Genomic DNA, 13710 nt, shown 5'->3' with positions numbered 1-13710 from the left:
ATCAAGAAATCTAATGCTGACTGTTAACTACCCGGTTTCAGGCGTTTTTTTGCTTAGATACCATTATACCGTTTACATACTTTATTGTCAAATCAGTTTCCCCAGATGAAATTCTTGTATTCAATTGTTCCCTCAATAATTTCAAGTGCTTTCTTTGTTGGAAAGTTAAATCAGATGATATCTTTAGCCGGGAACAGTCAGGACTTTATCTTTATTTTTCAGTAAAGTTAAAACAAAGTGTGAGTCATTTAAAATCAATTTCAACGGACGTTGCACATTATTACCTGATTTCTTCCCAATGCGAAAAACTTTTTTTATACAATCTTCTGGTATTATGTCCTTGAATTCTTGACCTAGTTTCCTTTTATCAACATCAGTATTTTCGTTTTCTGGTAAACCATTATGTTTGTGGATCTTCTCTTTCTTTCTTCTATCTCCAGTATGAAGGTTTCACAATCTGCTAAGTTTGTCCCAATTTCACCATTGTTTTGATTTGAAGAGCTGGCCCTAGGACTCTCTACGAGCTGTTCTAATGTTGAGAGTCTTTGCTGAAGTGATTTGTTCAATTTTCAATAATCTCTATTCAATTAGCTTATTCGACTCTATGAATTGGTTAATTCTAAGGATCCTCTGTTCCAATGTGACTAACTTCCCATTGAGAGATGATGTATGGTCCTGGATTTCTGTCCAATATTATTGAGTCTCTGATTAATCTGTGGTATGTTATTAATTCTACATAAAGGACAGTGGAACAACATTATTCTGGTTGTGGTTATAACTGCACGAATCTTCGAAGATGATATCCCAAGCACAGGATTTGCAAACAATTCTTTTGCACTGGTCACAAGGGTAACCAAACATAGCTGTTTTGCTGTCTTTCAAAACACAAGACTCATTACATTTATAACAAACCCCAGCCATGATAAATGCCTAATTTTGCTGGACTATGACAAATGTTTATAGTGTTTTTAATGTTATTTCTATCACTTTCACTTTCTTACTTTGTTTTCTATGTGGTAAGTTGCTTCAATTCGTGACACCAGATGAAAAATGCGAACTTATTTTTGATGTGATCACAAAAGTAATATTTTCAGATGACTGCTTGCAATTCAACTCACAGTTTGATACCAAATAAGAAATTTGAATCACTTTTTAACATAGTAATTCAACAAAAACAAATATCACACTGTTTATCAACAAGCCTTTTTGTGCCATATTTTGATTTGTTTGATTGATAACATATTTTTTATAGTTAGTGTTTGTTTATGGTAGTCATTTTGATTTGTTTGATTGGTGACCTATTTATTTTGATATTGTTCTATGATCTTGTTGAATATGAGCGAGGAAAGTGACTATTCAGACTTATCTTCTTCAACATTTATATTTATTTCATTAATTTTTTTGTGATAGTCTGTCACATTACCATTTTGTTTTTTATTTCTAGTGTCCCAACTTTTGTGTGAAATTTTTGTATAAATCTAATAGCATTTTTGTATGGTTCACTAACCATTTAAATTAACTCTTTTTTAATCTGCTGACGCCGGTTGCAAATTACATGTGGATGGTAATATTACTAATTGTTGAAGCTCTAAAATGTATGGCATTGTAAAATATTCTTAATTAATTATTTATGTAAACTCACCATCTATTACATTTATTTCACTCTTCTCCATTTTTGAAAATCAACAATAAATTATATGCGGCATTGATATGCATTTTTCCCAATATTAACTTCAAAAGGCAAAAATCTTCCTCCCAAGACTATAATGCCTGTTACAAAGTAGTTCCCAAACCGTTCCAACCCAGGTTTAGAAATTCTTAGAAAAATTGTAGTACACAGTACGCACATGCGCTTAACAAACTTATTTCGATGCAGTGTAAGATTTTGGAATGATACAAAAAGCGTGGTTGAAACAAACCACTAGTCTCTAGTCATTACTGAAAATTTCAGTTATCTAAATAAAGAATGAATAAATGTCGCTAAGAAAAATAATAATGTGGCAAGTTCAGTGCAACCATACTCAATTCATAAAGAACAAAGTTCAATGTAGAAAATTGATTTGAATAGTTTGAATTGGATAGTTTTATTGTATGAAGAAAGATTATAATTTACTTTCAATTCGTGATTGAAACTATTGCAATTATATAGGAGTTCGGTATTATGAAAACCCTAAGAGAACAATTTTTGAAGGGCAGAATCTCAAAAAAAAAAAAAACGTTTTGCAGGAGAACATGGTGCTTCTTGCTAGTTCACAAATATTTTTCTGTCAAAATTCAAGCCCCAGTGTAACAGTATTCTGCATTAATGCTTTTATTACTGTCCCCATTTTCAGATGAATTGCAGAATGTAATTTTAATATAACTATATGTTCTTTCTTTTTCTGTGATAAATATATAATTCCCATGAATTTATAAATAAAAGGGCGGGCCCGTAAATAAATGAAATAGTTTATACAATACCTGGAAAAATAAAACTCAGATTTAATAAAGCCCATTTTTTATTGAATGTAACTTAACAACTCAACCTTAAAGTTAACGAATTCTACAGTTGCGGGTAAACAAAAATGACTGACCACTAAATGGTATTTGAAAGTAGATTTGTTGGGCAATAGAAAAGCTTAAATAAATAAGAAGCCACAGGTTGTACACGAAAGCGAAAATAATCCAGTACAGCTTAACCTAAAAACGAGAATTTTCACCTTATAATTTCTAAACTACGCTAAAATAGATGTTCCAACGGCAAAAAATAGAAACTTTCTCATGATTTATCCTTAGCTAGCTCTAAAAAATATTCATATTTCAATTGAGGTTGTCTATCAGATTTGATACACTCAAAAAATCATTCCAGTCAACACTTAACAGATTATAAAAATTTAAAAATAGTCACTATTGCTACAGTTTTCGGATTAAAACCTATCGTTTAGAATTCCCGCATATGCAACTTGACAAAATGTCTTTCAGTATTTTCACCTGACCGAGAAACATCAGTTTGATCTTTGCTTACAATTGACAGGCCAGGGATGCAATCTCATCGTATATACTATGTTGCTCGTTATTTCCTTAGTATGGTGCTCTCAAAACTTGTTGAGATTGGTCGCTATGGGCCACATCACCTTTCTCAAAAACATAATCTGCGATTGCCATATCTATGTCACCGTAAAAATGTTTGAACAATCAGTTATTTTTGAGGAATGTACTTCGTTATTAAAAATATCAAAGGAATTCTACGTTCAAAGATGTCGAATGAGTAATCTAACTGGAAAACATGATGCATTTGTCATTCTTTCGATACAGGAAGGTACAGAATGAATAACCAATAGTGTGCCATTCCATAAAGAACAAAAAACTTCAATATCTCAACAAGGAAAATATAAACCTTCCTTAATCTCAATTATATTACATTATGGGTCAAAAGTCTTTGATTTTTACTAAAGAGCAACACCTTGAAAGGGATGTTCAAAACCAAAAGAAAATTGGCAAACAAAACACGAATCCTCTGTAGTACACATACCTGAAACTTGACCGCTGTCACAAAAGTACTTAACGTCCTATTTAAAGAATATTTACAGAAAATAATCAACAAATATAATATGCGTTACCTTAAGATATTACAAAAGAAGGTGGTATATCAGAGTTTTATATACAATTGGCTTGCAAGAAATACGGATATAGTCTAAGGCATCTTGCAGCTTGTAATACGGTTCCGTCAATATGTTGTGTATAAACGATAGTTAACGACTGTATATGTGGCTCTAGCACGGCGCTACATGGATTCATTTTGTTGCGTCACGTCTTATGATAAATCTGGAAGAGAAAAAACATATAAACTTGAACAAATGATTATTAATTTCACAAATAATACTTGATATAACTTTTCAGAAAGAAAAAAATTAGAAGGGATAAAAAAAGCTCTTTGGCTTTATACCCCCTCATCATTGAACAAAAAACGAATCTTTTAGTTTATTCAATTCATTCTAACTAAATGAGAATTGAGCCAAACAAAGTTATGATTCGTGTAAGATTCCCAAGTTGTTTTTGTATTAAGATGGAGAAGTAGAAAGCCAAAACTTTTCCAGAAATTATTTTCTCCTAAAAACAATTCAAACTAAAAAATGGTACTTACAACTTGGTGTAGGTGCGGTATTGGCGTAATTTCTGTGAATTTGATCATAAGTAAACTTGACAAAGGCATCGTATTGTTCGGAAAGTTTTGTTGTCAAAACGTTGTCGTATTCTTCCCTTATTTCCAATTCACGCTCTCTCAACATACGTTCGCAAATGAGACCAACCTATGACACAATATTATTTACGAAGTGCACAAGCTGCATCCCATTAAAGAATAGTTGCAAACTACAATTTTTTAATGCATTACCTGCTTGAATGTGAACAAAGGTTTATCAGCACGTGGACTTTCGGAACACTCTCCTCCCGAACTTCCACCATCTGAGGTTTCCATCGTATTGTATTGTAGCTGTTTACGTCTTTGTAGTCTTTTAATTTCAGCTTTTAGATTATCAATCAAGTTTTCTGAAAAACGAAGTTTTGATAAATGACAGAATTGGTAGTTTGTATGTAGTTATGTTTATATAGAACTCAATAAGACAAAATTGAAATAACCATTTGCATAAACATACACTGTTAACACAAAACTATGAAAAATTATGTATTGTACTCCACATGACACTCCAACACACCAATTAAAATCAGGTTTAAACTCATTTTCTCTGGAAGAACAATTTCTCCAATGGACAGGCTTAAAATCTCATTTTTGGTGATCACCAAAAAAATCTAAATTTACATCAACGAGGAATGCAGAAATACATACTCATGAAACAAGCAAAAAAATCAGTTTCATCTTGATGCTGCAAGCTCTGTAGTTGTTCAGAAAGATTTATACTTTTCCACTTTTCATTTTTAATAAATTGCATGAACAAATAAAAAACTAATAACTTCAGGAAATTCAAAATTAGGTACATTTGAAAAAAAAATTTCTTTTGAAAAAAAAAATTATGATCAATACATTTTATACTTGAACATTTTTTTGTTTACTGATTTTTGCTTTACTTTTAATTTTTTTCATGTTTGGACAATCATGTTTATCATTTAACTTACCATATATGAATAATTGTATACCAGTGAAAGCGCTATTTGACTGTTTATGCCACGATAGAAAATATATTCTATAGGCACAAACACTAGTTATTGAAATGTTTGTTATATTATGTTCTGTATGTATGTATAAATATGTTATATATACAAATACAATATATAAACTTCCAGATACATGTACAAAAACATTTTATAAAAACATATTTGAAGATGTATAACTATTGTTTTATTTCAAAAACTTATTGAATAAAAAAGTTATTCGAAACTATAATAGCATTTACTGAAAACAAGGCTTTTACTTAATTTTGAAATCTGGTATAACTTCCTACTTGTCTGAATAATTTCGGTAAGAACATTGTAATGTGGAGGCTTTTATTTTTGACATGTTTTCAACTCAAATCCATCCTTCAAATTTGAATTGGATTCATAATTTGATATAAAATATATCCTTCAATTCTTTACTTTCTTCAGTTACATCCCAGCTTTCATTTGTTGTTTCTGACCTAGTATTTGGATAAAATCATTTTTAGAGTTTAGTGAAATACCCAAAATTTAGCTTAGTTATATTTTCGAATAAAGCCTGTCTAGGAACTTCCGCTAAATGATTTCTCAATTTTACCACTATTTTTCTTTTTTTTATATCGTTACTGTTAGTGCAAAAGGTCGTATGTAAAAATTGTCTATTTTCATTTTATTTGTGCTAAAGGTGACATTTTGCAGTCTGCAACTGCTACAAAAATATTGTATGTCATCAACTGATCTATTATAAGTTATGGTTAAATGTAAAAAAGTCGTATGTTGTGCAACAAATTGTTTTTACTGTAAAAAGTCGTATGTAGAATATAACCTTGATGGGCAACAAAGAGGTTAGGTTACTCACAAGTGTTGTACGGAAGTTTAAGGACCTCCAAGACCTGAAAACTTGCCTTGAAGAAGATTATCATTTTTTTATTATAATCTCAGTCACAGCAATTGCTCAGAAATAATGTGCCCTCACATTATTACCCAATGACTGATCATTTTGAAGATTAATGATTTGCTAGTTTCAAATCATTTCTAACTTCCTCATCAGGAACATGAAAGTTGAAATCTAAAAAAACTCCAACTCTCACGTTTCTGATATGTAAGCTAATAAATCATACGGATATAATCAGTTTTTATGCTCCCCTGTAAAGTAATTCATTCCAGTTCATTCCATTTTTTTTTCCCTACGTTATACATCTAGAGGAGTCATGCAAGGTGATCTAGTGGGCTCTTCTAAGGAAGCAAGTCAGCCTATAATATACCGGTTTATATAATTGACAAACCAAAATGAGTTTTCAACTGAATGCATTTCAGCAAGTTAAAAGTACACATTCCAGTGACAAAGGAAACAGATACTGAAATTTAACATGAAATACAGAATGAAAAAACAGTCAGTTGGCAATGAATCATCACGAGGCCAAACAAGAAAAAAAAACTCGGAGAAAATCCCTTCAGTTACAACTTCATATTGTTGGAAGCAATATTACATAAAAGAAGAACAAGATGGAATTGAAGCAGAACAAATTGAAAAAAAAGGTAAAAGAGAAGAAAACATTAGAGAAACTGAAAAAATAAAATAACTTAGGGGAAGTAAGGCAATTACGAAAAATATCCTTGAAGAATCTGAAAATGAACTAAAAAGTGATGACAAGTTGGATGAAAATAATTTATCAGTTGATGACTAAATGATTGTTAACATGAACACATAATTTCCTGGTATTATTAAAGAACTGGGACCAAGCAAGGTGTTCCATAAAAGTGGAATCAACTAGAAATGGCCCCAAGAACCCCATTAGATTTGGTATGATTATGAGAAAACTCAGGCAAAAATAAAACCACCACAGGGAATCAATAGACATGGCTATTCTGTTGTGAAATGATTAAATATTAATCTAAAGTTAGAAATGTTGATTATACATATTCAATTTGATGTGTTTTCAAATAAAATTCAATGACCTGCTTCATTTCCTTATCTATCGAAATTCGAAGGGTCTGTCTGAATTAAGAGCATGAGATGTCGAAATTACATCTTGAAAGAAGTACCTGTCCCATTTATGACCATGACACGGCGTCCAAAAGATTGTATTTCAAAGCACAATAATTATATTTTATTTATAATTCTTCAATAGACTATAAATAAGCTGAAAAAATATCTTGTATGAACATAATTTTTAAATTAAATAATTCCTTGGTCTAATCACTGCATTATTTGCACTCAAAAAGTCTGAATTACAGACTTACCTTATAATTACAAACAAAATCAGAATGACATTAAATGTATACCCTCACTTCAACAACAATAAAGTAAAAAAACAATTGTGTCAAAAATTCTTCAATGTAAGAATAGATAAAATATTTTATAGGCAACAAAAATTAAAATAATCTTCCTTTTGTTAATCTTAATCTAAACCGGCAGAAAAATTTCAACATTCAACTCAAAAGCAGATTCAATAAATATAATAGGTTTTTTAACATTGTATTTATATCATTAGATAATTCTCATGTTCAATCAATATTTAGAAGTATAAACTAAGAATGGAAAATGATAAAAATGTGCATATGTATTTTAACAAAGAACATAATAATTAAATATGAGAAATGAATTTGATCTTATCATTCTTCAGTCACAAAGTGACAAAATTCAACTATAAACATCAACATGTCGCCAATCAGCTGATGACAAATCAATTGTCAACACAAATCATAATTTAAGGCAATCAAAAATACAATATGGCTAAATGTCTTTTTCACCCATTATGATTTGCAGAAAAACCGTTACACTCAAAAATGGGAGATGCACTTACCGGGAGTCAACTTTTTGACGTCTGGAAATACCGAACTTTTCGGGGATGCCGAGCCAGTCGAAGTAGACGGTCCCGGAGATCCCATTCCCCCCTGTGTGGGGCTCGAACAGAAAGGCACGCATCGTCGCCTTTTCGTGGGTCGGCCCCCCAAAACGGGTTCCCAATCCAAAGACCTCTTCAGAGTTGCACACGCCATTTTTAGTTTGGTCGCTAACAGATCAAAACAAAACTGTCACTTCACTTGTTCTGGTAACTATCACAAAAATATATGGAGGAACTTCTGAAGTTCACTGAACTGCTTTGGAATTTACGAATTCCAAATTGAAAATCTAACTATTGCCAAGATAAAAACGGATTAAGTCTTCACCAGTTCTGCAAAATGGCGTTTCGAAATACCAATACTGACATTTTTAGACTGCTTCGCCTTGTCTCTTTTGCAATGGATTATATATTCGACATGCGCAGAGTCTCATTCTGGGATTCTTCTTCTTTGCGCACGATCAATCCGAACGAACCCGAAGCCTGAAGAGAAAATTACCGGTAGTGCGTTCGGAAATCCATCTTAAAATGTTAACAAAGAATTTATGTTTTGGCCCAGTCTTGATTGTCCGAATTTCGTAACATTTTTGGGAAAAAATGACTTACACAATAAAGTTGGAATATTTGGACTTTATCGCGAATTGGTATTATAGAATCAATACCTCCTTTAGAAAAGCTGGCTGTAACTCTAAGGTAGACATGGTGAATTATTTTTCCTGTTATTTTCCAGACTCACCTATAAACTGAATTCATTCAATATGTGTTCTTTCTCATAAACGAACCAACTGTTGAGTTGTGATTTTTTATTATTGAAAGAAAATGAGAACTGACAGCAGATAACAGAGTGTTCTCATGAAAATATGCCGTACAAGTAAAAACGCCCTACGCGATGGTTATTTTGCGATTCGCAACAAAAATGCGAATATTCCAAAAAGCAGGAACGAGCATTTCTGTTTAAATTCAATTATATACGAATACAGTCAATCTGTAGAATCAGGGTCATAAATAGAAGTTAGTCTTCATAAATATCCCCGAACTAGTTATAAACACAGTGTGGTTTTCGAAACCTAAGTAATTTTTCTTTTTGCATTGATAATTAATTACTCTGTAGTCGATTCTATTACTATTATTGATAATTAATTATGATTGCAGTCGAGGTTTTTCTCAATGTTCTTAAGTGGACTGAAAGAATTGGCTGCAGAGTCGAACGGTTCTCCTTTTGTTTAGCTTCATTAGATGTTTTTGTTATTGAAAAATTACTCTATATTACTTTATATATTGGTGAATAATAAATGTATTATTATTATTATCATAACCAGAAGTGGCCCTAGCGTTTTGGAGGAAGTCATTTGAATTCAAGGTTAGATCGAAATCGATTTGTATTAGGTTTTTCTCAAATTTGAAGAAAATATAGAGTTCTGGGGAGTTTTTCAGACTGTTTGAGGTGTCTAAGAATAATATCAACCATTTGAAAGAATAATAAATCACTTCCATGTTCCCTATTTGAGTTCTGTATGTAACAGTGTCAAGGAATTTGAATCCATTTTTTTTTCATAGATAAGGTAAATGTCTTATTCCGAAACATCGGATGTCCGCCATTGAGGATTATAGTGTTTCATGTAAATGTTTCATATATTACATTGTGTAGCAATCCTGTGAACGACATCCGATTCAACTCCATAACGAATATTTGGAGTAGAAATTGATCACAAGTTAATTTTTTTATAATTCAATAGACATATGTGAGAACTTATTTCGAGAATATTATTTCTTTCGTGTAATTCAATGTTTTTATGAAAGTAATTGTTTCGGGAGGGTTTTTTCTTCCAGTTTGTGTCTGAAAGTTACTTCTTTGCATGATCTACACATTTTTGTGGAGAGTTCATGTTGAAATCGATTGCTTTCTTAATTTTTTGGAAAATTCCATTTTTTTGTAGAAAGATGATAGAAGCCAAAACATTCTCATCCATAAAACCCAGGGTTTAAGTTCTGTTCTGTAGATTTCTATGTTTGACAGTTGACAATTGGTAAATTGGCATCGACAGTCGACAGTCGACGTTTTTGGTTATTGTTGAATTTTGAAGTATCATCATAGTCTTTAAAAATTAAGATAAACTGAAAATGCCTAGTCAAGAAGTGTCAACAACAAAAGTAATAGTGCACCCCTTGGTGTTGCTGAGCGTTGTAGACCATTTTAATCGCATGGGAAAAATTGGTAACCAGAAACGTGTTGTAGGAGTTCTCTTGGGTTGTTGGCGAGCTAAAGGAGTCCTCGACGTCTCCAATAGCTTTGCAGGTGAGAGCAAATATTGGTAAAAGCTGTAGTTGAGGGAAAACAACATCTTTTTTGATTTTTCTAGTTCCTTTTGATGAAGATGACAAAGATAAATCCGTGTGGTTTCTGGACCACGACTACCTGGAAAATATGTATGGAATGTTCAAAAAAGTAAATGCTAGGGAGCGAGTGGTAGGTTGGTACCACACAGGTCCAAAATTAGACCAGAATGACATAGCAATAAACGAACTAATTAGGAGATACTGTCCCAATTCTGTGTTGGTAATAATTGATGCCAAACCGAAGGATCTAGGCCTCCCAACCGAGGCATATCAAGCTGTGGAGGAAGTCCACGATGATGGATCGCCCACTTCCAAAACATTTGAGCATGTACCTAGCGAAATAGGGGCGGAAGAAGCAGAGGAGGTGGGAGTGGAGCACCTTCTGAGGGATATCAAAGATACCACAGTTGGCACGTTGTCTCAACGAATAACCAATCAACTCTTAGGTATTTACTTGCTTACTTTCTTTGTTTCAAGTTATGTGAAAATTGAATATTACAAAAAAAATTCTACAAGACTGCTTGAGTTAGAAGACAAAAAGATAATCATTCTCTTTTAAACTTAATCTATGTTACTATCTTGTTTTTATTAATAACAATAATAATGTGTGTTTTTCAAATAAAATTAAATATTAAAATGCAAATTGATAACAACAGGAGTTGATGATCAATAGGGTTGCTCGACATAACCTTCCAGATATATAACACATTACAGCCACAGTACAAAAAGTGACTTATTATTACATCAGCACAAAGAAATTAAGAGCAGAAGTAGAAAAAATTAGCATATTTTTCAATTGAAATGTTACACAAACTTCAACTATGGTTTCAATTTCAGAGAGTATATTCTAAATAAAAAAGGAGGATTTCTTTTTTTTTTTTCAATACATTACAACGTTGCGTTCATTTCTAGTTTAGATTTGTAACAATGTCAATAGAACCAATGAAGTCCCTTATTCTGATTTATTGTTAACATAAAAAAAGAAGAAAGTAATACAAAATATGAAATTATGAAACAACAAAAATTAATTGGCGCTACGAGGTGACTTTATTGATTCCAGTCGCGAATTCGCTTTTTCAACTGCAGGAAACCCCGACAAAACCTGTAGCACCACATCATCTAAAGATCTTGATCTGCCAATGTTCTCTTTTTCATAGAATAAAATGTAGGGTGTCTCCAAATCCGTTTTGTCTTTGACCAACGCTTAATAATGACCAGATTGAACACCAGAACCACAGTGAACAATAACTGCATGAAGATTATAATAGTGGTCTGCTAGATTGAAGTGTTCATCTATTCAGAACCTTCGAAAGAGTTTACTCTTTCCTTCAGAGATCGAGTTATGTTTGAAGTTCATCAGTGTTTTTATTAGATTGACTGGTGCCTCAGCTATAATTGTCTTATAATAGTCAGTTAGTTTGGCGCGTATTGTTGATTTTCTACTCACTGTTAGAAATACATAAAAACAAAATACTACTCTCCAAAAACTCAGATTATCATAATTATGAAACTAGAAACCAGAGTTGTTATCCCAATTGTGTTGTTATATGCCTCATTTGAACAGTAGAAATGAACTTTGTATCCATCTACCTACAGTAATAGTCAATATTTTAAGCAAATCTCCAATTCATTCCTTATGCAATAAATTCAATAAGACTTGTGATGAAACACCTATTTTCAGGATCCATTACATTACTGTCTAACAAAAAAATGAGTACAATACTTCAACTATAAATGTTTTGTTGGGAAAAAAGTTTCTTGGCTTTTCATTTCACCATCTCCATACAAAAATGTGGGAAACTTCCGAAAGAAGGAAAAAAGCAATTGAATTCAAAATACATTCTCCACAAAGATCTGTAAAGTATGCATTGAAGTTACTTAACTTGAAATTACTGTTTTCATATGAACATTGAATTATGTTCCAGGAGGGATTTTTCTTTGTTTGTATCTGAAAGTAACTTCTATTTTTGAACTCAAAATCTTTCTTCCACTATCTAGGGTATATGAGATATGAAATTATTCAAGAATATCTCTGTTGTTGCTATGAAACCTATGCATTGTTTTTCACTGACTACAAGTATATTTGGTAATTTCAGGTTGTTCAATAATTTTTTTATTACTATTAGTATTTTTTTCAAAAAGTTGGATAACAGAATCAATTTTCATTTAAAAAAAAGCCATTGTTTTCTTGCCCACTTTTCTATTTCAATTGAATTCTTCTTTAGGGCTCGAAAAGGAGTTTCTCAGAGTTGAAAATATAATTATTTTAAAAACATCAGACATATGATCATAGATAAAGCCATTTGTTTGTTTCGTGTCTTTGTGAAATGTTGTTGTCTCAAAATATCTATTATTTTAGTGCTTTTTTATTTTTATTATGTATCCGTGTTAGGAATCACAAGTTAAAAGGTAAGACCTCGTTAGTCTTTAGCTTGCAAAAGTTTCTCAACTTCTGAGAGTTGTCGTTCGTATGGGGGCGACAGCTGATTAACGGAAAAACAGATTTTTAAAACAGATCTCATGTTTTACACACGAAGAAACTCTTTTTCGAGTCCTGAAAAATTTAATTAAATTCGTAACGTTGGCAAGAAATGATATATTTTTTAAGGGAAAATTGACTGTCACCCAACAAACCCTTTTTGAAAAAAAATTTTGAGTGACTAAACCAGTTAATTGACTATAAGTCTTGTTTACTGATTATTGTACAAGTTGTCCTATCAGTGAGTTTTGAACCTGTTTGGACAATAGGGTTTTGTCAGAGTAATCGATAAAATGTCATTAAACAAGTGTTTATCGAACTTTTGAATATTTTTATAGTGTCATTATCAGAAGTGACTTCCTGAAATGAAATTATTTCAAGTAGTTTTAACCAATTTTTTTAATATCTTCAGGTTTGAAAGGTCTGCACCTGCAACTGCGGGAAATCCGAGACTACTTGATACAAGTCTCCGAGAACAAACTACCAATTAACCATCAAATCATTTACCAGCTGCAGGATATCTTCAATTTGCTTCCCGATATCAACCAAGCCACTTTCAACTCATCCTTCTATATAAAAAACAATGACCAAATGTTGGTTGTCTATCTTGCTGCTTTGGTTAGGTCTATCGTGGCTTTGCACAATTTGATCAACAACAAACTTACCAATAAAGATGCAGAGGAGGGAAAGAAAGAAGAGGCGAAAAAAGATAAAGAAAATAAGGAGAAAGAGAAGGAAAAAGATAAAGATGGGAAGAAGGATGACAAGAAGAAATAAGTATCAAAAAGTTCTGCCATCATTTATTATTTAATTTTTTTTCTTTGTTTCTAATAAACTATGTTTTGTATGAAGCGTGACTTTTTTTCAGATTGTATGTAGTAACTTGTAAGAAACTTCAGTTCAAACTTGCTAGGAAAA

The 13710-nt window shown here is 31.9% G+C and overlaps 2 protein-coding genes across 2 annotated transcripts; one reads left to right on the top strand and one right to left on the bottom strand.

Moving 5' to 3' along the window:
- Positions 1–3571: 3571 nt before the first annotated feature.
- Positions 3572–8384, bottom strand: akirin. Its single transcript, XM_023171128.2, has 4 exons — positions 7938–8384; positions 4373–4527; positions 4124–4289; positions 3572–3804 (listed from the first exon to the last, which is right to left on the bottom strand). Exons 1-4 carry the CDS (start codon positions 8131–8133, stop codon positions 3794–3796), a joined length of 528 nt encoding a protein of 175 aa, XP_023026896.1. The 5' UTR covers positions 8134–8384; the 3' UTR covers positions 3572–3793.
- Positions 8385–10010: 1626 nt separating this feature from the next.
- On the top strand, positions 10011–13643 carry Rpn8 (Regulatory particle non-ATPase 8). The gene is made up of 3 exons (XM_023171125.2): positions 10011–10272; positions 10337–10759; positions 13205–13643. Exons 1-3 carry the CDS (start codon positions 10098–10100, stop codon positions 13567–13569), a joined length of 963 nt encoding a protein of 320 aa, XP_023026893.2. The 5' UTR covers positions 10011–10097; the 3' UTR covers positions 13570–13643.
- Positions 13644–13710: the final 67 nt, after the last annotated feature.

Source organism: Leptinotarsa decemlineata, unplaced genomic scaffold (genome assembly GCF_025532065.1).
Source record: "Leptinotarsa decemlineata unplaced genomic scaffold, Ldec_3_MD MMD2_tig00000882_RagTag_RagTag, whole genome shotgun sequence".
Classification (NCBI taxonomy): domain Eukaryota; kingdom Metazoa; phylum Arthropoda; class Insecta; order Coleoptera; family Chrysomelidae; genus Leptinotarsa; species Leptinotarsa decemlineata.
Note: the sequence above shows the minus strand (reverse complement) of the source record. Positions and strands in the feature narration are given on the sequence as shown.